This window comes from Megalobrama amblycephala, linkage group LG22, assembly GCF_018812025.1.
Source record: "Megalobrama amblycephala isolate DHTTF-2021 linkage group LG22, ASM1881202v1, whole genome shotgun sequence".
In the NCBI taxonomy this organism is placed as follows: domain Eukaryota; kingdom Metazoa; phylum Chordata; class Actinopteri; order Cypriniformes; family Xenocyprididae; genus Megalobrama; species Megalobrama amblycephala.
In genome coordinates this window covers 25446324-25470688 of record NC_063065.1, presented here as the reverse complement: position 1 = coordinate 25470688, position 24365 = coordinate 25446324, and the positions used below count along the sequence as shown (strand labels likewise).

The following is a 24365-nucleotide window of genomic DNA, read 5'->3' as shown; positions in this document are numbered from 1 at the left end:
CTGGGCCAGACACTCAGAACTTGGTCAATCCGCTTTTGTCTCTCTGGAGTCGTTATTGTCCCGCTGGACAAAAACTCTGAACGTAGTGTTTGTTAATGTCTCTTTCCTCTGTTGCTACCTCACAAGTGTAGACTCAGATCATGGGACCTGTTATTGTCTCTCTGGACGAACCAGAGGCTCAGAATGGTGTTGTATCTGTTAGTGTCTCTTCCATTTAAGGACAGACTCAGAACAGCATATCTGTTATGTCTCACTTGATGGAAGACACATAACAGCAAATGTATCTGTTAGTGTCTCACTGGATGAACCAGAGACCCAGAACGGTGTTGTATCTGTTAGTGTCTATCCCATTACAGGACAGACTCAGAACATGGTATATCTGTTAATGTCTCACTCCTTACAGAGTTGACACCCAGAAGTTGTTGATCTGTTTGTCTATCCTTCGCCTCAGAACAAGAATGTACCTGTTAATGTCTATCCCCATACAGGACAGCCTTAGAATGGTTGCATGTATGTTAGTGTCGCAGCTCGTTGACCGGGTCTCAGAACAAAAGGAGTGTCTCTTGAAAGGGTACCTTTATCCTTTTCCGATGAGGAGGATATTGCAATTTAGCTCTTCTCCATTCAAGTGCTGCGATTGGCTACTGACATCAGAGGGGACACACACAATGTGGCCCACTTTTTTCCCCCCGTGGAACTCATTTACATAAAAACGTACATGGTACGTTATTTTAAAACGCAATGGAGTGCAAATTTCAAATCAGAACTGCGGTGATTTGTATAAAAACCAACGTCATAAAAACGTACCATATTCACGTTTGTCTGTTCAGGCAAAAAAATGAATACGCTTTTAGAGCCACTCAGTGGACATTTCACATTGAAACTGCAGTGATATGTACGTATTGGTACCCACAGGTATGTTTTTCTAATGAGACTGGGATGGCTGTTCCCTATAAAATTACATAAAAATTTTAAATTATGACATACTAATTTACAATTATGACACAAACGGCCGGTTTCACAGTCAGGATTAGGCCTTAGTTCAATTAGGGCATTTAAGTAGCTTTTATAAACGTTCACTAAAAAAAAAAAAAAAAAAAAAAAACATTACTGGTGTGCACCATTAGACAAGACAATGGCATTGACATATTTTAAGATTTGTCAGTATAAGTTACTTTCAGTTAAAACAGCTCAAATATGCATTTTAGTCTGGGACTATCTTAAGCCTTGTCTGTGAAACTGGGGGAAAAAGTTGAAATTATAACATACTTAGTTGAAATTATGATTTAAGTCAAAATTATGATTTAAGTCTTAAAAAGTTAATTATGACAATCAAAATTATGAGATTAAAAAGCCATAATTATGACATAAAATGTCGAGATTGACATAGAAAGTCAAAATTCTAACATAAAAAAAACATTATTATGAGATAAAAAGTCAAAATGATATAAAGTCCAAATTGACAAAATCAAAATTATGATCATAATCAAAATTATGACATACAAAATTGAAATTATGATTTAAAACATTCAAATTGACTTAAAAGCTATAATTATGACAAAATGTCAAAATTATGACATAGAAAGTCAGAATTATGTGATAAATTGCAATTACATAAATCAGAATGAGATTAAAAGTTGAAATGACATTCATTTCCACTTCTAATTGACCTATGTCATAATTTCAATTTATGTCAAAATTTTGACTTTTTACATCATAATTTTGACTTTTTATCTCATAATGATTTACCAGAGCACGATTTTTTTTAATTTATTTTTTTAATTATGGAGGAAATGGGTTTCCATAACCATGAGTCAAACAGCCTCACAAAGTTATATTTAGGTTAGAAGCAAGATCAAACATTCCTGCAAGAGTTTGACAAATAAATTGTATTACAAAAGGGAATTGTTCCTTGGCCATCTGCATTTGGTCATTCCGATGATGGGTCTCCATATTAACAAACTGTAGTAGATAAATAATTTCTGCCTTTAAACCCCCTCAAGCTTAGAGCTTGCATAGAGCTTAACCTTGTATTTAACCTGCAATATTCCTTTAAATCTCTGAGATATTAAGCTGTCACATAGCTGACCAATGTATTGAGATGCTCAGTGTTTATTTCTTTCTTTGTTCTGCAGGCATTATAGCAGGTGTTCTTGTGTTTTTCCTGTTGGTCATCCTTATTTGTGCTGCAGTCTATTGGTGGCTTCGCTATGGTTCTGCAAAGCAAAATAAGTATGATTTTTATTTATCTATTTATCTAGGATTATGGGTTTCTTTTATAATAAAATGCAACAGAAGCTGTATTAGTTGTGTCTCTAATGTCTTTTCTCATCTTTAGAAGCCCCAAACCAGAGGAGTCAAAAGTGAATAATAAAAGCAACAAGTATGTATGATGCTATTATATTGAAAATTAAAGAAGTAGCATTTGAACACTCAAGTCACACTTAAAGGGATAGTTCTCCCTAAAATATAAATTCTGTCATAATTCTGTCATCGTTTACCCTCATGTTATTCTAAACCTGTATAGTGGAACATAAACAGTAAGAAGATATTTTAAGATTTTTTTTTTTTTTTTTTTCTAAATACAATGGACATAAATGGTCTCCAAAACTGTATGTATTGAATATTTTATTATCTAATGCAATTTCATTCAAACATTTTTTAAGTGTGCCTTAAGTGTCCACATGTTTTTGGGGCCACTGTATATGATGTAATTTTAGTATAACAACAAACAATTGTGAAATGTTTTCCAGACTGATTCCTGTGGATAAATTTCCTGAACATTTTCAAAACATGAGTCGTGATGAGAATAGAGGTTTCAGTCAGGAATATGAGGTAGGGTTGAGCAAACATGAAATATATCACGTGTCTACATCGGATACAAGCGGCGATATGGTGCGACACGACAAATCCCCGACAGTAAACTGATGCCTCGTTCTATTTATGACATACTAAGCACTCGCGAAGCTTCTCATAGAAAGGACAAATGGATTTGCAACAGTCGCTTTGTCATGTCCAGTGTAGACAACTTCTAGCTGTCATGGCATGACTCCGGTCGCATCCGGTGTAGACATGATGTAAGAGTTCAATTTTTTGTAATTTTTATCTCTGCTTAGTTTGAACAAAGTATTCAAACACTGAAAACGTCTCACTGCTTATTCAGAATCATTCAGTTAATTTTGAATGTTTACAGTTTTTGTTGAGTGTTTTTATTGATTGTGTTTTTAACAGGACTTGAGTTCAGTTGGTATCGAACAGTCCAGAGTTGCGGCTCTTCTGCCTAAAAACAAGGACAAAAACCGATTTACAAATATTTTACCTTGTGAGTCTTTACACACACATACACACACACACACAGGTTTGAATTGTGGGGACATTCCATAGGCGTAATGGTTTTTATACTGTACAAACCGTATTTTCTATCACCCTACACTAATCCTACCCATCACAGAAAACTTTCTGCATTTTTAATAAAACATTGTTTAATATGTTTTTTAAAGCTATTTTAATTACAAGGAATCAGGAAATGCCCTCATAAACCACGGTTACATTGTAATAACAGTGTAATACCCATGACATTATACAAATGTATGTCCTCATAGATCATATAAAGAAGTACACACATGTTTTATGGGGATTTTCCATAGACATAATGATTTTTATACTGTACAAATGGTATATTCTATCCCCTAACCCTAAACACAAAACTTTCTGCATTTTTATGTTTGCAAAAGAACATCATTTAATATGATTTATGAGCTGTTATCCTCAAAAAAAAAAAAAAATCCCCATAAGGTAAAAAATTACTAGCATTACTAACTTAGCATACCAGGACCACACACACTCACACAACATTACCACATAATTTTCCCGTCTTGGAAAAAGTCATTTTATCCTTCTCTCTTTCTGTAGATGACTCCTCTAGAGTGCAGCTCACAGTAAATGATGAGGACGATTCTGATTATATCAATGCCAACTACATGCCTGTAAGTTGTACAATATATACTAGTTAACATCAGCTGTAAAATGCCCCTGGTAGACTAATGTTTATGTGCATATCAGGGATACGACAATGCAAGCAATCAGTACATCGCTGCTCAAGGTCCACTGCCATCCACAGTCAATGACTTCTGGAGAATGGTCTGGGAGAAAAGGTCACAGGCCATCGTCATGGTAACAAACTGCACTGAGAGTGGAAGGGTGAGGCAATGTTCAGAATACTGCTTAATGTAGTACACAGCGATCACTGATTTCTATTTTTTTTTAAACAGTTTATGAAACTGTACATCATGTAGTGAACAGAATTATGCTACATTCTTGTTGCATTATGTTTAACGCAATGTTTGCGTATCTATTATTGTAATAATAGTCTTTTACACAGAGTGGTCTAATTCTAAACATGTGTATCTGTTGCAGTTTATTTATTTTAACTCTGATTTAATTTTTCTGATTGAACTCCTCCAGATCAAGTGTGAGCAGTACTGGCCACTGGACTCCACGCCGTGTGTCTATGGAAACCTGGTTGTGACAGTGAAATCAGAGAATAAAGCTCCAAGTTGGACTCTGCGAGAATTTAATGTTAAAAATGTAAGCTATTTCTTTCACTCTTTTTTTGTGACAATAAAATTAAACAGTGCAACACGCCAGACTGCTGAAAGTAGATGTTTTCCGAAATGATTATAATTATTAGTGTTTTCTGAAGGGCCAAAAACATTTGTATTTACTTTTTTTTTTAATCCAAATTCTTCTTGAGAATTCTCCTATTTTTAATTAACCTCATTCTTCATCAGTGGTGGGGAAAGTTACTTTTAAAAGTAATGCATTACAATATTGTGTTAATCCCTAAAAAGGTAACTAATTGTGTTAGTTACTTTTTATGTTACGTTACATTACAATGTGTCTACTGATGCCTCGTTCTATTTATGACATACTCCAAGCACTCGCGATACTTCTCATAGGAAGAACAAATGGATTTGCAACAGTTGCTTTGTCGCGTCTAGTGTAGACAGCTTCTACTGTTGTAGCGCAATGCGACGTGTCGCGTCCCGTCGCGTTCGGTGTAGACACGGTGTTGCTTTTACTTTACTTTTTGTCAATAAGGTCTCATTTGTTTACATTAGTTAATGTATTAACTAACATGAACTAACAGTGAGCAATACATTTGTTACAGCATTTATTAATCTTTGTTAATGTTAATAAAAATGTTCATATTAGTTCACAGTACATTGAAATTAACATCAACTAAGATTAATAAATGCCTTAGAAGTATTGTTTATTCTTAATTCATGTTAAATAATGTTAACAAATGAAACCTTATTGTAAAGTGTTACCGTTATTATTTAATTATTGCCGGTTTGCGTCAAATTCTGAGTTTGAATTTAACATTTTTTATTCATTTTGAGGAATACTGAACCACAATGTTTACACGGCACACATGCCTCTGCCTCTTACTCCCGATTTCTCTCAACATGGGGACAGAACAGGTGTCAGTCAATAAATGGAAAAACCATGCATTACTTGTTTGAAAATGCAACTCACATATTTTGTTATAAATTTAAACGTAAAGTACTGTAAAAACAAACTTAAAAAAGTAAGTTACCTGGTTGCCTTAAAATTGAGTTCATTGAAACAAAAATTGTGAGTTAATACAATAAAGGCAATTGGTTTAATCAACAGAAACTCAAAATATTAAATGGATTTGACAAAAGAAAAAATGTTGTCATAACAAATCATGAAAAGTAATCTGATTATGTAACTTTGGTTACTTGTAATATTACCCCCAACACTGTTCTAACAGATTTTAATACAGTCCGTGCTAAACTGTGCTGCTAAAACTGGTACTGTATGTTTAGGGATGTTGTTAAAAATAAAATGCTCATGAGAGAAAAATGAGGCGCTCATTCTTTTTTCTCATTATTACTTAGTGTGACTGGGTAGGACAAGGTTCTGTTCACCAAACAGGCATCATTGATGTGTAAATGTGGATGTATGCGATTTTCACAAACTTGTCAAGGTTTCACAAGCTCTTTCAGCCTTAAAATGGTGATTTGTGAGGAAGTTTTAAGTTCCAAAGGTTATGTTTTTAAATTATATTTAACTATTTTATTTCAAAAGATAAAGAAAAATCTCATTCCCTGTGATATGGGTCACTGTAATTTTGCCAAGTAAGACATGTTCCTGGATTAACATAATTTGTTGATCCTAGAACAACATTCTAGCCCAAAAATTTAGTCCAACCTAACCATACTCATAACTTATACCTAAAATCAGAGGGAAATGAGAGGTGAATAACACTGATGTAGAAGTAACTAACCCTGGGTGTAAGCCTAAACTTGGCATAAACTGTAGAATTGTCCCTCAAATCTGATTGGTTGATTGGAATGTTGTTCCAGGATCAACAAAGATGTTGATTTAGGAACATGTTGTACTTGGTGAAATCATATTCAGCTTTTGATATGAGACCATTAACTTATGTATATAAACAAAAAGCATCCATGGGCAGGTAACCTTAAGACACAATCTGTTTCTGTCTATTTTTGTACATAATAGAAAAGCACCTCTGAAACACGAACAGTGAAGCACTTCCACTTCACAGCATGGCCGGATCATGGTGTTCCCTCTGGCACAGAGGAGCTAATCCAATTCAGAGGACTCGTCCGTCAACACATAGAGAGTTCCTTCTCCGCAGGGCCAACAGTTGTACACTGCAGGTGAACACTACACACTTTAAAACCCAACTCAAACATTAACTTGACACCAATCATGAGTCACACTGATTCAGATAGCTGACAGCACAACATTATTAAACAAACTACTTGATTAAAACAAATGTTTATACTCATCTTCATTCTCTCCGTACTCTAGTGCTGGAGTGGGCCAGACAGGTACGCTGATCGCACTGGACGTTCTGCTGCAGCAGCTGGACAGAGAAAAGGCAGTGGGCATTGCAGCGTTTGTCCAGCAAATGAGATTGTGCCGGCCACTTATGGTGCAAACTGAGGTAATACCGTTTTAGTCCATGATGCTACAGCCTGGTCTCATTGTTAATACGTAGTTATTAATACGTAACTTTCAAAGACACAAAACGTACATTTTTGTACGTTTTGAAAGGTGCTAAAACGTACAATACTGACGTAATTATGGCACATTTTATACAGAATGTTAAAAGAATAAAACATAATGGACAGAAATGTGTAGGAAAATGACAATTTTAGTAAAAATATCACATTAAAATGATATTTTGAGCCACTAATCCTACACCTACCCCTAAACCTACCCATAACCATTTCTTAAAACTACATACTGTTATAAATAAAAGAATAACAGACAAACAAGCGTAATAACAAGAATTTATTTATTGCGAAAATGTCAAAAGTGGTACCAGAAGTAGTTCAAATGATCATGAGTTCCACTTGCAGTCCTCTCTGGCGGTAATAGTTTTTTATAAGGTACAGAGCAGAATTTAATTTATTAATCCATGAAATTATGGATCCGGCTTCTCTCCGTGGATGCTTCTCAATATCCCTCCTCGTCTCCTCGCTCCTCCGTCCTCCATCCTATGACCCGGAAAACGATCGAGCTCAGCCATCTCGAAGGACATCTCAATTCTCTAATTGCACCGCGAGGAGGGCGAGGATCGAGGAGTGAGGAGGCTTCCTGAGGAGTCATGAGCGAGGATACATAGGTGCATCCTTTGCGGAAGTCTTTCTCGTCGAGAAACGTGACGCACGTATAAATTCTCCTCCCCCTCCATATCTGTCACAATAATATAAATGTATGCTTTACTTTTACAGTTTAAATAAACTTTATACCTCATATATTTCAACGGGGCATCTTGCTTTATTAATATTTATTATAATTTTTTAAAATAACCAAACTTTTTTAACATATGGATAGGTCCCTGAAGTGCAGCTGATGACGCTTTGAAGTGACGCTAAAGGGAGTGAGGATATATCATTTCACTTGATTCAATTCCTCTGTCCTCGCATCTTTTCCTTGCATCCTTCCCTCGCATCCTGAAGAGGTGGAGCTAAGACGTGAGGAAAGGAAGCAAGGAAAGGAAACGAGGATGCACAAATAAGAATTGAGAAGCACCCTGAGAAGGCGCGCACTCGTTTCAAATGTCAGTCCACTGAAACACGGCATGTCGCAATCTGTGACGAAGCAGATGAGAACCAATGAGCGTTCGATATAAGTGCCGTAAACCATGTCGTAAAGTTTCTCGAGGATGGCGCAGGCGCACTGGCGCTAACTTTCAAATTGAATTATAACGAGCGCGAACTTTGACTGTGACAGTCGCTGCTGCTGAGAATGAAGATGAAGATCGATGAATAAAGGGCTGAATTTGGATCTGTTCCTTATAAACATATGGATTGTAAGGATATGGAGTACAGCAAACAATTAAAATGGATGTGATTTGTGAATTTATGTTGTGCTTTGGTGTATCTTATGGTTGTATTGTCAGTCGCTGCATAGGAGAAAATCGCACAGCAAAATATTACAAAATGGTTAAACAATTACAGAAATTTTATTCATTTTAAGGCTTCAAAGTGTAGTTTCGTTTAACATTATGTAATCCCCCGAAACGAGTTTGCAGCACGAACAGAAATGTTATTTTCATATTACCTAGATGAGTAAACTGCTTTCAATAAATTCAACTAAAAACATGTAACTTAGGCCTATTGATATGACCATTGAATACAACAGATTTAAATCATTAAAGCCACGATTTTAATATTAATACATGGGAATTCATTCATATAAATTAACACTTTACGTTAGATGATTTTTAGTGCTATAACTACGTCAGTGTTGTACGTTTTTGTGTGTATGAAAACGTAAGTAAATGTACGTGTGGTAGAAGAACCACACTTTACGTAAATACACACGTATTCTCATGAGATCACGTTGGATGCTAACATTTCTTGCAGTAAGGGGTTTATTGGCAATGGCAAGAATTGGATCTGGGTGTTATTATTATCATGGTGATTATTATGATAATGTTATATTTCCATTATGGCTAACATTCTCCTGGAGGATTCAAACACCTTAAAAAAATAAAATTAAATAAAAAAAAAGTAATAAAATCAAAGCCATTTATAGAGTCTGAAAAACAATTATCAAAAATGGCAGCTGTGATCACCAATTTTACCTTAAAAGAAAAAAGGAATGTATATTTTTAACTGAATATATCATGAAATAATGCTACATTTACTACTTAACTAGCTACTTGAACTTTAAAAATGTGGTAACACTTTAGTATAGGGAACACATATAAACTATATACTACAACTTTTCCCATAATAAACTCCTAATTTACTGCTTATTAATAGTTAGTAAGTTAGTTGTTAAGTTTAGGTATTGAGTAGGATTAAGAATGTAGAATAAGGTATTAAAATGTGCTTAATAAGTTTTAATAAATAGCCAATATTCTAGTAATATGCATGCTAATAAGCTACCAAAAGACCCTAAAATAAAGTGTTACCAAAAATGTTAATGTACTAATATTTAGTGTGTTTTTTTCTTTTTCGTTTTAAATTGATCAAAAGTGGCCTTTGCAGCACTCATGCCAATAAGTTCAGCTGCTGTATAACACAATTTACAAAAAAACTAAGCAACATGAAATGAAAACACTTTAAAGGGGTCATGAACTGTGTTGTTTTATAATGTTTACTTGGGGTGCACTTATAATGTTAGTATGCTTTTTACATCAAACATTGTCAATCTAGAAAAAAAGGAATTTTTCCTACCCAGATTTTAGCCATCTCATTTAAACGTTGTTTTAAGGGGCGTGAAAACTCTTGAAAACTTTTAGCACTTTTTTTTTTTTTTTTACTATTACTATTACAGCTCTTGAGGTTAACTAATCATGAAAAGTGTTTATCATAGCATTACATTTAGATCTGTGGCATTATATTTAGATCATGGCATGAAAGGTTGCAGTGATGAACATTGTAGCCGATCACAGACATGTTGTTGAGTGCATGAAAGCAGTGATCTCATCATTGCAACTCAGTTTCTGTACACTAACAAATGCTTCCATCATAACTAACAGTGCAAACGCAATTCGTTGAATAAAAAGGGAGTTTTGGCGTGAGTCCAGAACTCAGTCACTGATAAACTTGCAATGTTTGATTGACAGCTCCAGCAATTTTTAAGGGAGTGTTCTTTTATCGTTTTCTATATATAATTTATAATTCTGTTTGCAAAGCCTGCACCGAAATGCGATTGAATTACCAAAGAATCCATAGTGAAATGTACCGAATACAAATAAATAAGACATACACGTTGAAAATAAATAACCATATTCCTAGCATTAGGATCCTTTGAAAGGTAATATTATTTTTAGACCTGTATCACTCTTCTCTCCTCGTCATCTCACCAACCTGCCAGTGGGCGGGTCTAATGTTGAAATGATAAAGTAGGTGTTGATTTCTTCTGCAGAGGCAGTGTTTCATCTATCTAGGTCATAGATAGGCACATTCCGGGACGAGTCGTTCGCTGGGTCTGGTGTCAATAAAAGCTTTTTATTGGACTTACAAGGAAGTTTTCAGTTCTGAAACTTACAGGATATTCTTATAATACGATGACCTCTTATATATCAAAAGCTCAAGGAAAAGTTGATTTCTCAATTCATGACCCCTTTAAATAGTAATTAAACAAATATAACTATATGAAAAATACAGAAACAAATAGGTCAAGGCAGGCAATTCAGGTAAAACCCTACAATTAAAGTGCAACTTTGCCGATTAGCAACTCGCTTTATATGGTTATAATGTCAGTAGTATATGTAAATGAACAATGTTTACTCATTCTCCATGTTACATGGACCGAGAAATTCACGTTTATTCATCAGTAAAAGACCACTTCCAGCACACAAAGCAAACTTCCACATTTTTGCCCACGGACAGTCAGATTCATAGAGCTTTATTAACAGAACAGTTATGACTGAAAATTGTAATGTATTATGTCTACTCTTTAAACAGCAAAATGGAACACTATGGCAACAACTTTCTTACCTGTACATGATGTTTGGCATAAAACTCATCCAATTTGAAATGTTAACTACAAACAGTTTTTCAGATATTCTTGCACCCATGAATAATACAAATCGACACCATAATGACTAAAAGTTTACTAAGAAATATTTCCTACTAAAGCAAGGTGGTTTTGACTCTGGTAAATGTATCCATAGCAGACTGTTGGGAGTGGCCTTGGACAGCAACATGCCCAGTGCATTATGGCTGTTGAAGTTTTCCTACCTATTTGGCAAAAGGGAAGACTACGGCCTTCTCAGTTTTTTTTTTCTCCAGTCAGGTAGCACCGATTTAAGTTTCCTTTAAGTTTTTTCGACTTGACAGCAGCTCCTAGAATTCATAGCAAAATGCAGTAATATAGTACATATTTTTCTACAAGCGTGGCAGCAGTTACTCTAACCAGGTTCTCAAGGCATGCTTCTTTTGATTATGAGTTTGAAGGACATTAAAAAAACACTTTGGTATAAGGTTTAATATTATCACTTGGAAATTAAGACTAAGAGATGTGTATCCCTGTATGGCAGACAACTTTCACTCTCTTCAATTGTCTTATGCTTCTCCTCTCTGTCTCTTACAGTCTCAGTACGTGTTCCTGCACCAGTGCATCATGGATTCTCTGCAACCCAAATTCGTGGCTAATTCAGAGCCTCTCTATGAAAACTCAGACGTGATCTATGTCAATGCAATAGCGTTAAGACAATATGAAAACGTCAAATATGAACAAAATTAAAAGAACATCTTAAAATGTAACATTATTCACATATGGTTAGCAAAATAGTGTTCTTATAATAACAACGTAAGATCAAAAACAGTCATAGAATTTGTTAGCACAATCTTGAAAACCACAGTGTATTTTCAGCATGACTTTCAAAACATTAAATGAAATATTTCACACCATATGTACATTTGTTATTATAATTAATTTATTTAAAATAATAATAATAATATTAATAATAATACTCCACTGCTAACAGGACTGAAAAATAGTAGTATTCTGTGCTTAAGCTATAAAGCACTAACCCCCGGTTTCACAGACAAGGCTGAGAAGGCATATTTTAAAATATCTCAGTGCCATTGTTTTGTCTTAAGATACACACCAATAATGTTTTTTTTTTCTTTTTTCTAAGGCACGTTTATAAAAGCTACTTAAATATCCTAAATAAACTAAGTCCTAATCCTGGCTTAATCTAAGATTTGTTTGTGAAACCAGGCCTAAGAGTTTACCATTTAAACTTTACTGCCAGTCTTTATTCATCTAAATATCTGTGTATATAGCCTTGTTTTTTATGTTCAACTTTTTGCTTGAGCTGTACTTAGCGTTGCTTTTTTGCACATTACTTTTAAAAAAGTAAAAGATATTTGCTATTCTAAAATTGATATACAAGAGGGTCTATTTAATTTAACTGACTATATCAGTTTAATTTTATTTGTTTTAAGATGGATGCTAAAAACCACGACCAACAATTAAAGTATTTTTCCACTATATTTTTCCATTATGCCAGAGACATGTATTCTTAGCTGTCTGTTGCTTAACAAGCTTTAAAGGAATAGCTCATCTAAAGACAAAAAAATGTGTGATATATTTATATCAGGGTTGCCCATTCCTGTTCCTAGCCCTATCTAACACCCGTATGTAATTATCAAGTGTTCCTGAAGATTATGGCTGCATCCGAAATCACACACTTCCCTGCTAGGAGATAAACAGTATATGACAAAAGAAATGTCCAAATTTACAGTACTCATAAAATAGTACCCAGATGAACTACACACATTTATACTTTATATAACATACTTTTTATTAGCGTTTGTGAAGTAATTATTTATTCAAAATGAGTACCTACTCAAAGTATGAGATTTAAAATGTTAACTACAAAGAGGTTTTTCAGATTTTCTGTCACAGCATTCTCTCCATATTTATGAATCGTTGTATTTTTTAGCCACTGCTTACAATGCGCTGGATCCTTCACTGGCAACTGAAAGTAACGAACTTCTGCTAAATGTTTAATCTTTGACATCTTGCACCCAGTAACAATACAAATCAACACCATTATGACTAAAAGTTTGCTAAGAGTATTTCCTACTAAAGCAAGGTGGTTTTGACTCTGGTAAACGTATCTATAGCAGACTGGTGGGAGTGGCCTTGGACAGCAGCATGCCCAGTGCATTATGGGTGTTTTCCTACCTATTTGGCAAAAGGGAAGACAACAGCCAGTATGTCAGTATGTCACAAAAGAACTGCTTCCAAATTCACAGTAGTCGACAAAATACTATATAGAACATACTTTTTTTTGAGCTGTTTTAAGTACTTACTCAAAGTATGAGATTTTGGACACAGACCAGGTGTGTTTAATCAGAGTTTGAGAAGAACTTCACAGGAAGATAGATCTCCAGGAACAAGATTGGGCACCCCTGATTTAAATCATTTCAAATCTGTATGTGAAATAGAGAATGATATTTGAGAGCTGCAGGGGAAGGAAAGATTTGTTTGTTTGTCATGGTTACTGTGAGCCGCTGTTGTATGAAAAGATCAGAAAAAGATTCTTCATTCTTCAATTTCTTAATACGTTTGTATTCCACAGAAAGAAAGAAAAAAACACCAGATTTTAGGGTTAAGGAGCGGTCAGCCATTTCAGTCATATTTAAGTCACTTTCAAATTAGGCATAAAATGTATGTTAAAAACCCTGCAAATTCATGTGACCAACTTGAACCCATTGCAAAATGTGCACAGAAAATTCCAGATCATGTATTGAAATGACTGTATTTTGCCCATGAAAGTTTAGAGCAATGGAGTTGTTTGATGGGAACATTGTTCTGGAACTACCAAAGGACGTTTGTCTGGGAACATGTTGTGCTTTGGTAAATCATGCGAGTTATGGGTTTTGGTGTTTGCCAGTAATGTGATTTTTTTTTTTTTTTTTTTTTTTTTTTGCACTGCAAGTCACTTTAGTAAGAACTGAAATTTAAGCACTTAACATTTAAATCAATCTGCTGTTAATATTGTACAAATACTGAGCTGTCCTAATTAAGAATACTATATTCATAAATATACTCAAAGCAAAAGTCATGGACTAAGGGTACGTTTACACGACAACAATGCACTACAGACAAATGATTTTTTCTTCGCAGTTTTGAAAAGTTTTGCGTACAGACGACCGCATTGTCAAACCGATCCCTGTTCACACGGATCTGCAGAAATTTTTAAAAACGCTTTATTTTGCATGCCAGGCAAGTAGTTGGTGATGTCCCTTCATAAACAAACAGTACACGCCTACAGAATGAACACATAATACACATGTGCATGATGTCACCAAGTTCACATTTCTGTAGTTTACACAGAAACTATAATGGTATAATTTGAAACACATTTTAAGGTTTTCAGGCCACCAAAATGCATTGTCGTGCAAATAAATGAAAGGCCCAAACGCATAAAAAGTTTTCCTTTTTTTTAGTTGAAAGTGGTGTCGTGTAAATGTGTCCTAACCAGGCACAATGTGATATGATTCCAAACATAATTACCTCACAAATTATAAATTACCAGGTATTAACATCTTTCTTTGGACATGGTACTATAATTATTTTTTTGGACATGACCATGGCAATTCCATGACACTTTTTTGGTATACATAAATAAGGTAATCAATTAGTTGGATGCTCTGTCAAAGAACCATGATATTACAGATAACATCACTGAATTATGGTACCACTGCAATATTATTATTATTACTTTGTAACAGACTTGTATTATTGCGGCAGGTTGGTTTATGGCCTTCCATAAACAAACATTTTGTTTTTATTCATATCACATGTTAACAAATATTAGTGTATTAGCATTAACTTGTCAATTATTGATTAGCTGAATAAAGCTTATGTATATGAAGAATCAACTAGTATTACAGCATGCATTTGTCTGTGTTCACTTCATTCATAGAATTCAGTACATGGTTTAAACTAAGGGTTTCTGGCTTCTTGCTATCATAACTGTTCTTTCACACATCTGGTCACATCTCATTCGTTTCCATCTTCTGCAGTATTAAAAAACATTTCTATCATCTCCTCTTTAGTGTCTTCCATGTAGTCAAATGGCTGCTCTGCCAGGATGTTCACCACCTCTGATGGTGGATGGAGCGGTTCTGTGCTAAAATCCAAGGGTAACGGCACAGAGAACTTCTTGCAGATGTTGTGTAGGACACAGCAGGCTTTGATGGTGCATGCCACCAACTCAGGTGACTGAATGGGGCCGATGTCACGGAGGCACTGGAAACGGCTTTTCAAACTGCCAAAGACCTGTTGTGCACGGCCATGTAGCTGAGCGTGTGCTTTGTTGAATCGCAGGGCTGCGTTGCTTTTGACGCGAAAGGCTTCGACAGGGGTCAAAACATGCCCACAACCTAGAAGACTTCTGCTACCTTTGGGGAACAAAGACAAAAATACAAAGGGGTGATGGGGTAACTGTCTGAGTCTGAGTTGAGTTACTTCAACAGACTGTGGAAAGACAACGCATGACCACAGTATTGTAGTTAAGTTAGGTTTGTCATTATTCAGAAATATTTGACAATTGATTGACCCAAAAGAATCAAGTATTTCTGGAAGCTGTTAAAACAGCTGGTTTTTGTGATGTAAAAAATGAAACTATGATAAATCATATCAGGACTTTTGCATCCTTAAAGGGTTAGTTCACCCAAAAATGAAAATTCTGTCATTTATTACTTACCCTCATACTGTTCCAAACAAAAAAAAAATTTCCCAAGGCATTAGATATACCATGGAATCACAGCAAAGACGGTCATCAACAAATGGATCAAGTATGGCACAACAGTGACATTATTAGAAGACAAAGAGAAAACTGGTCAGGGAGGCTGTTAAGAAACCTAGCAACATATTAAAGAGTTGCAGCTCTTTCAGGCAAGTACTGGTTGCCTCCTACATGTGACAACTATCTCCCGTATTCTCCATCTCTCTGGGTTGTGGGGCAGGGTGGCAAAACGCAAGCCTATTTTGACTAAAAAAAAAAAAAAAACATCCAGCTCTATTTTGCAAAAACATATATTCAGTCTACCAAAACCAGTGGAAAAATGTGTTATGGTCTGATGAGACCAAGATTGAGCCTTTTGGCCCAAACTGTAAAAGGTATGTTTGGCAAAAAATAACAATGAACATCAGCAAAAGAACACCATACCCATGGAGAAACACGGTGGTGGCACCAAGCTGAGGGAATCATAAATAGTTACCAGTTGACTTTGGAACAGAATTAAAATGTTTTTGAAAAGTCTCTTATGCTCACAGAGGTTGCATTTATTTGATCAAAATTCCAGTAAAACCACTATTGTCAAATAGTATTACAAATTAAAATAACCTTTCTATTTTCATACTTTAAAATGCAATTCCTGTGATGCAAATCAGTGGTCAGAATTATTGGCACCCTTGGTAAATATGATCAAAAATGACTGTAAAAATAAATCGGAATTGTTTATCCTTTAGATCTTTAATTCATAAAATTAGCAATAAAATCTAACATTTCATTGAAGGAAAAGAATTAAAAGTGGGGGGAAAATCAAATTATGAAATAAATGTTTTTCTCCAAAACACTTTGGCCACAATTATTGGCACCCCTAGAATATTTTATGAGTAAAATATCTCTGAAGTATATTCCCATTCATATTTACATTTTTTTTAGCACACCAGGGTGATCATGAACATGAAATTGTCCAGCCGAGACTTCCTGTTCCACGGGAGTATAAACATGAGGAAACACAAAGGCCAAACTCCCTTAAACATTCATCACAATGAGTAAAACCAAACAATATAGTTCTGATGTGCAGCAAAAGATTGTTGAGCTTCACAAAATAGAAAGTGGCTGTAAAAAATAGCTAAAGCACTGAAAATCCGCATTTCCACCATCAGGGCAATAATTAAGAAGTTCCAATTAACTAAAGATGTTACAAATCTGCCTGGAAGAGGACGAGTGTCTAAATCGTAGTAATGCATGGTGAGGAGGAAATTTTGAGTGGCCAAAGACTCTCCAAGGATCACAGTTGGAGAACTGCAGAGATTAGTTGAGTCTTGAGTCTCAGAAAGCCTAAAAAATTTATCAAACAACACCTACATCCCCACAAGTTGTTCGGGAGGGTTTCAAGAAAAATCCTCTGCTCTTATCCATAAACAATCTCGAGCATATTCAGTTGTCAGTCAAGACTGGAACTTCAAATGAGACTGGCTTTTATGTTCAGATGAAACTAAAAAAAGAGCTTTTGGTAGCAAACCCACCAGATGGGTTTGGTGCACACATGGATAAAAAGTACCCCATGCCCACAGTTAAATATACTGCTGGATCTTTAATGTTGTGGGCCTATTTTTCTGCTGGAGGTCCTGGACATCTTGTTCAGATACATGGTATTATGGATTCTATCAAATACCAACAGATAAAAATTCAAAACCTGACCGCTTCTGCTAGAAATCCAATAATGGGCCATGGTTGGATCTTCCATTAGGACAATGATCCAAAACAAACATCAAAAGTACATTCCTTGCTTGAAAAAGCTTCCAGATCACTGACAGCCTTTGGCTTCCATGTTTTCTACAAATTCCAACAAATATTTTCAATGAGATTTCAATATGAACACTGTACAAGCCAATCAACAACATTCTTCGACTGATCCCTGAACCAAGCTTAAGTAGATTTGGATGTATACTTTGGGAAAGCTGTCCTGCAGGAAAGTTATCACCATGGAGATGATGTTCTTCTGCTCATAAGCTTTGCCTTTTTTGCACCAGATGTACCCCTGATCCATGAGTCCAAAAAGTTCCAGGTCAAATCCCTCCATAAAACATTCTTCCACAACTCCACAGCTATATCCAAATGGATAGTCAAGTCAGCCTTTTATAACACCATTTGAAAACCCCTGGGTTAAGGGATATGTAAAGTGGGAGGAGTTGAATAATTTTGTACATGTATGTTTAGAACCAGATTGAGTTTTTTTTTTTTTCAACTTTACATTCTCAGAATCACTGAAATGTGTATTAATAAACTTTGTAAAATAGTTTAATGATGCCTTTGATGAATTGTTTTCATAAAACTTTGTTCTCAATGGCAAAATGTCTTGCAGGTTAAGGGAGTTAATAATAATTTTGATTGCAACTGTGTGTGTATACAGAACACGATGCATTAAGAGCCGGGGGTGAAAACTTTTGAACAAGAAGATGATGTGATGAAGTTTCCTTATTTTGTTTAAAGATCATACTTTTTTTCATTTAGTACTGCCCTTTGGAAGCAACAGAAGATTCTTGCATGTTTACCAGAAGAGAAAAAAGTATAATTTATCCTGTTCATCCAATTCAATACATCCCCGGCTCTTAACGTGTTTCCTTCTGGAGCATCAGTGAATGTTTGAACCTTTTTTAATAGTTGTGTTTGAGTATGGCGTTATTTTACTGTCAATTGTCGAGAGCACATTATTGTGACGCGTGCGCTCAAATATACAGTGCTCTCTTATGAACTGCCTCTCCTCTCGCTCAGATATTGCGTGTGCACGCTCAAACTGTTTCCTGCGTGCTCAAACGTGTCCTGCGCGCTCAAACTGCACATGTGCGCTCACGAATCTCTCCGTGCTCTTGCAGAAATTAATTTGCTTTTGGATTAAATGCTGTCAAAAGTTATAAACCAATCAGAAGAGACGACTGATCCATGAAAATGCTACGTGGAATCTTATTGGCTGAGCGTGAACTGCGCCTGGAAATCTTTCGACAAAAATATATATTTATATATATCTTTACAATTTAATAATATTTATCAAATGTAACCTAGTCTAACTGCATCACATTACAGGTCAAACCCCTATTTATCTAAACAAACAAACAAAAAATGTTTCTTAAAGTTATTGTGGTCATACGTTTTGTGTTGAATTAAAAAAAATAAATAAAAAATAGGTAACATTTTACAATAAGGTTTTATTTGTTAACATTAGTTAATGTATTATCTAACATGAACTAACAATGTGCAATACATTACTGTAATTATTAATCTTTGTTAACGTTAAAAAAAGCTGTTTGTTGGTTGTTTACTTCAAGTGCAAATAATGTTAACAAATACAACATTTGATTTTAATAACGTATTAGTAAATGTTGAAATTAACATTAACAAATATTAATAAATGCTGAAGAAGAGCAATTCATTATTAGTTAATGTTAACTAATGCAGTTAAATAATGTTAACGCAACCTTATTGTAAAGTATTACCAACAAACATCTTCTGATTTAAGACCGAACAAGATCAGGGTCAAATCGTCATTCCCTTAATACTTAATGTGGAGATCACATACCACCATTGTCAATTTCTTTTGAGGTCTGGTATAAAACATGAATACAAAAATACCTAAGCTCTTGTGTATGCACGATTAAGCAAAAGAACGCGATCTTATTCCTAAATGACAACGATTCGGTTATGTCTATTAAACCTTTTGAAATTACAATCATACCAGAATATTTAAACCTGCTTTTGCATTGCTGCTGAAAGCAGTGGTCATGTAAGCTATATGTTTTAAACAGCTTCACAAAGTGTTTTCAACAACATACTATTGCTACATCTGTGTTGCAAACATAAATAATAATGCAAGTATTGCAATAACAATTTATAGTCTGAATATACACTGATTTCAGCAATTAAAATAAGTAGCTAAATGAATGTTGAAACTAATGTTGTTAACTGTTCTGCCAGTAGGTGGTGACCAGTGATGTTAATGTATTTGATGTATCAGAATCATTTTCAGACCTCAAAAGATTGACTATAGTGGTATATGTGATCTCCACATTAAGTATTAAGGGAATGACGATTTGACCCTGATTTGTTCGGTCTTAAATCAGAAGATATTTGTAATACTTTACAATAAGGTTGCGTAACATTATTTAACTGCATTAGTAACATTAACTAATAATGAATTGTCTTCTTCAGCATTTATTAATATTTGTTAATGTTAATTTCAACATTTACTAATACGTTATTAAAATCAAATGTTGTATTTGTTAACATTATTAAATGCATGTGAAGTAAACAACCAACAAACAGCTGTATTTTTAACGTTAACAAAGTTAATAATTACAGAATGTATTGCACATTTTAGTTCATTTAGATAATACATTAACTAATGTTAACAAATAAAAACCTTATTGTAAATGTTACTTTTTTTTTTTTTTATTTCAACACAAAACGATGACCACAATAACTTTAAGAAACATTTTTTGTTTGTTTGTTAGATAAATGGGGTCTTAATGTGATGCAGTTAGACTAGGTTACATTTGATAAATATTATTAAATTGTGAATAAATAAAATACATATCTTTGTCGAAAGAATTCCAGGCGCAGTTCACTCTCAGCCAATAAGATTCCATGACATTTTCATGGATCAGTCGTCTCTTCTGATTGGTTTATAACTTTTGAAGCATTTAATCCAAAAGCAAATAATTTCTGCAAGAGCACGGAGAGATTCGTGAGCGCAATGTGCAGTTTGAGCGCGCAGGACACGTTTGAGCACGCAGGAAACAGTTTGAGCGTGCACACGCAATATCTGAGCGAGAGGAGAGGCAGTTCATAAGAGAGCACTGTATATTTGAGCGCGCGCGCCCAGATTTGCGCGAGAGCAAAGGAAATCCGCGCGCGAGCGGAAGATTTGCGCGAGAGCAAAGGAAATAGCGGACAGATTTGCGCGAAGCAGAGGAAATGCGCGCGACATGGCTCGCGCATTTTGACACTAATGGTATTAAGATGTAAACATAAAATATCTCAAAATCATACAGAGGACAAATTTCATGAGTCTGAAGAGCAGAGCTCATTTAACTGCTCAGGACAGACAAGGGACTAAAAACCATACAAAAAAAAAACAAAAAAAAAAAAAGCTGGATCATCCAGGTAACCAACACAGAATAAGAATCAAGGGTATTTAACTTTTGAATGGGTCATTTTTATTATTCAGTTATTTTTGATCTTGTGGACTTTATGTAAACATCTGATGTGAAATACTTTATTCAGGACAGTACTAAAAAAAAATAATATGCCATTTTCATGTCCTTCTTATTTAGGGTAGGTTTAGGTAGTGTAGGGAAGGGCCATACTACAGTGACTTTTATGTACATTCTTATGACTTTTAAGATATTGTCTTTGTGGGGTCCGATAAAGGACCCCACAATATAAAAACAAGGATGAGTGTGTTTTTGCATTATGCATGGGTTTTAGACTGGTATTAAGGAAACATAAAATATGAGGACATTTCATGAGTCTCATATTTAAAATAGCTTTAAAAACATATTAAACAATGTTTTATTAAAAAATGCAGAAGGTTTTCTGTCATGGGTAGGGGTAGTGTAGGGGGATAGAATGTACAGTTTCAATAAAAACCTGTGGAATGTCCTCACTTTGATAGCAAAACAAACCTGTGTGTGATTATCCTATTCAAATCAATATGATAAACAAGTTAGTTCAAAAGTAATCTAAAAGTAGTCAGATTAGCTTAAATGTGTATGTAATTTTTTTTTACTTCAACTACAATTTTTGTCATGTAATCTAGGAACAGACAATCTGTAAGTGATCAACATAGCACTGAATATAAATTATATTTAAAAGTTCTCAACGGTTCTTACCAACAACCCATGTATGACCGTGTTGAAAAATGCTGAACTGTCTGCCAATATCCGAGTTTTCCCAAACAGTCTGTTCAGGAGTTCCTCCAGGACAGCACTGCTCCAGACTCAAGAGATTCCCGTCCACGTCGAATATGACCTGCATCATGACTGAATGATAACCCAAAGTGTTCATATACATGTGCTCCTCCCCGGCCGGAGGGCTCACCTTCACGTGCAGATAGCCCAGCACGCCCACCACATGGGGGATGCCGCTCAGGTTCTTAAAGGCTTGTGCGGCACCCATGCGGTCATTATAACTGTTCGGGAATGTGATGAAATCAGGGCTCAGGTCTGATAAGAGTTTGATGATGCTGTTCACCGCCTCGCCCGCTGCCCTCTGATCTACTCCCAGCCGTTCTGTGATTTTACTGGGCAAAGACCCGTGTGCTAAGAAGGCAAGCGCGGCCAGAATGTTGGCTTCTGCGGAGGTCGGGCTGTGGCCGGGCGCAAACACGTCTTTCTTTAAACGGGCCTGGATGAAATCGACGATGAACCGCAGACACTGCCGAGTGAGATGTAAACACCGAGACAGAAAGCGATCATCCAGTCCGTCCAGGACAGTGCGTGTCTCGGACGCAGAGATGGGCTCACTGATGCTGAACTGTTTGTCTTGTTTTGTGCTGCTGATGCTGGATGGTATTGTGTTGTTACACAAACCGTTTGCCAATAAATCATCCTGAATAGCAAACCACAGGGCTCCAGCTAAAGACATTATTAGCAGTAGAAAATAAAGAATAACCTGAAGAAGTCTTATATTTTTGTACTCATTTGTTGCTCTGGATTACAGTGGTACGCCAGCAAACAACTAGTGAACTGGAGGACAAACCATATGAATCTTCAGATAGTCCATGAAAAATCCAGTATTACTGAGTGGAATAACAGCCTGGCATTGCTTAGCCCAGCTCTGCTGCATAATACATCTGACCGCCTGCGAATACAATGTAAAAACCTACATTGTAGTTCAACAAATACGCGAAAACAACAAATGAATGCAAAACATGCTGCTTCTTCTTCTTTGGTGTTTATTGGCGGTTGGCAACCTGACTTATTGGTGCATTACCGCCGCCGACTGAACTGGAGTGGATGAAAAATAAAACATAAAAACCAAGCTAAACAAATTAGGAAATAAAAAAGACTATATTCTTTTACTTAATTTACTTTATTTTATAAATGTAATAATAGCATAATATACGCGAAACATGATTTGAGTCATTTGTGTTTTAACATCCTGGTCATGTGAAAAAATGTTTTCCTTTCATAATAAAAGTCATGCTGTAACCGAAATCGTTATGACGAAACTACAGCACAATAAATAAATAAATAAATAAAAATACATTCATAACTGACATTAAGATATTTAATGACATTTCACGAATAAACAATTAAATTCAATTTAAGTTTTATTTGGGTGATAGGCGACAAAGTACTTTGTACTTTGCCAACGCATTAGCTTAAGTGGCATATTCTAATACACAATAATAATACTATAATAAACTATAATAATAATAATAATACACAGGATCTTTTTTCTTTCTTTCTTTTTTTAAACTTTTATTATATTAAAGTTCATTTTCAAAGCTGTGTTGAAACTGTGTTTATTCATGTGTTTCTCTGTTGAAACATGAATCTCAAAAACTCATGAAAATGTTTCATATTTTACTTAAATATCAAAAGAAGGGTTTTTTTTGCATAAAGAAAGCTGTAAACTGAAGCATTTATACACATAATGGTAATATTTTTTGTAGGCTACTGCTTTTATTTATTTTTTTATTTTTTATTTTTTTCAGATTGGTGTTTTTCTTATGGTTTTCTTATGGTTTCAATTTAAAGGGTTAGTTCACCCAAAAATGAAAATTATGTCATTAAAGACACCCTCATGTCGTTCCAAACCCATAAGACCTCAGTTCATCTTCAGAACACAGTTTAAAATATTTTAGATTTAGTCCGAGAGCTTTCTGTCCCTCCATTGAAAATGTATGTACGGTATACTGTCCATGTCCAGAAAGGTAATAAAAACATCATCAAAGTAGTCCATGTGACATCAGTGGGTTAGCTAGAAGTTTTTGAAGCATCGAAAATACATTTTAGTCCAAAAATAACAAAAACTACGACTTTAATCAGCATTGTCTTCTCTTTCGGAATCCTTTCCATTGAATTGATTCCATTGAATCCTTTCATCTGTCAGCGTTGATAATGCACTTTTACGTCGCAGTGGTTTTTTTGGCGATTAGGACATCTGTGACATTTTGAAGCATCGAAAATACATTTTGGTCCAAAAATAACAAAAACTATGACTTTATTCAGCATTGTCTTCTCTTCCGGGTCTGTTGTCAATCCGCGTTCACGACGCTTCTTCTTCTTCTTTCCTGTTTTACGGCGGTTGGCATCCAGCTTATTGGTGCATTACTGCCCCCTTCTGCTCCGGAGTGTGGTTCACGACTCCGCAGTGACGCTGCTGATGTAAGACGCTGCTGACGTGTTATCTAGTGTGCCCGAGCTTCGTTTACAGTCTGAGAGAGACACACGCTGTATTCAAGCTATTCTACATTGTTTGTATTTTGGTATTGCTATATTTTTTAAAATGGTGCGTAAGTGTGCATGTCGCGGATGTCCTAATCGCCAAAAACAAGCACGGCGACGTAAAAGTGCATTACCAACGC

The 24365-nt window shown here is 35.3% G+C and overlaps 2 protein-coding genes across 2 annotated transcripts in view; one reads left to right on the top strand and one right to left on the bottom strand.

Moving 5' to 3' along the window:
- Positions 1-11928, top strand: part of LOC125257744 (receptor-type tyrosine-protein phosphatase H-like) — a 35947-nt gene extending 24019 nt beyond the window's left edge. Inside the window, exons 9-18 of the mRNA XM_048174393.1 lie at positions 2136-2232; positions 2339-2383; positions 2754-2835; positions 3232-3322; positions 3913-3986; positions 4063-4200; positions 4465-4587; positions 6550-6710; positions 6865-7000; positions 11614-11928. Coding sequence (XP_048030350.1) covers positions 2136-2232; positions 2339-2383; positions 2754-2835; positions 3232-3322; positions 3913-3986; positions 4063-4200; positions 4465-4587; positions 6550-6710; positions 6865-7000; positions 11614-11766 — 1100 coding nt within the window. The 3' untranslated portion in view covers positions 11767-11928. The remainder of the gene's footprint in view (positions 1-2135; positions 2233-2338; positions 2384-2753; positions 2836-3231; positions 3323-3912; positions 3987-4062; positions 4201-4464; positions 4588-6549; positions 6711-6864; positions 7001-11613) is intronic.
- A 1399-nt stretch (positions 11929-13327) lies between these two features.
- si:dkey-197c15.6 (putative nuclease HARBI1) lies at positions 13328-22942 on the bottom strand. The gene is made up of 2 exons (XM_048174293.1): positions 21664-22942; positions 13328-15443 (listed from the first exon to the last, which is right to left on the bottom strand). Exons 1-2 carry the CDS (start codon positions 22415-22417, stop codon positions 15043-15045), a joined length of 1155 nt encoding a protein of 384 aa, XP_048030250.1. The 5' UTR covers positions 22418-22942; the 3' UTR covers positions 13328-15042.
- Positions 22943-24365: the final 1423 nt, after the last annotated feature.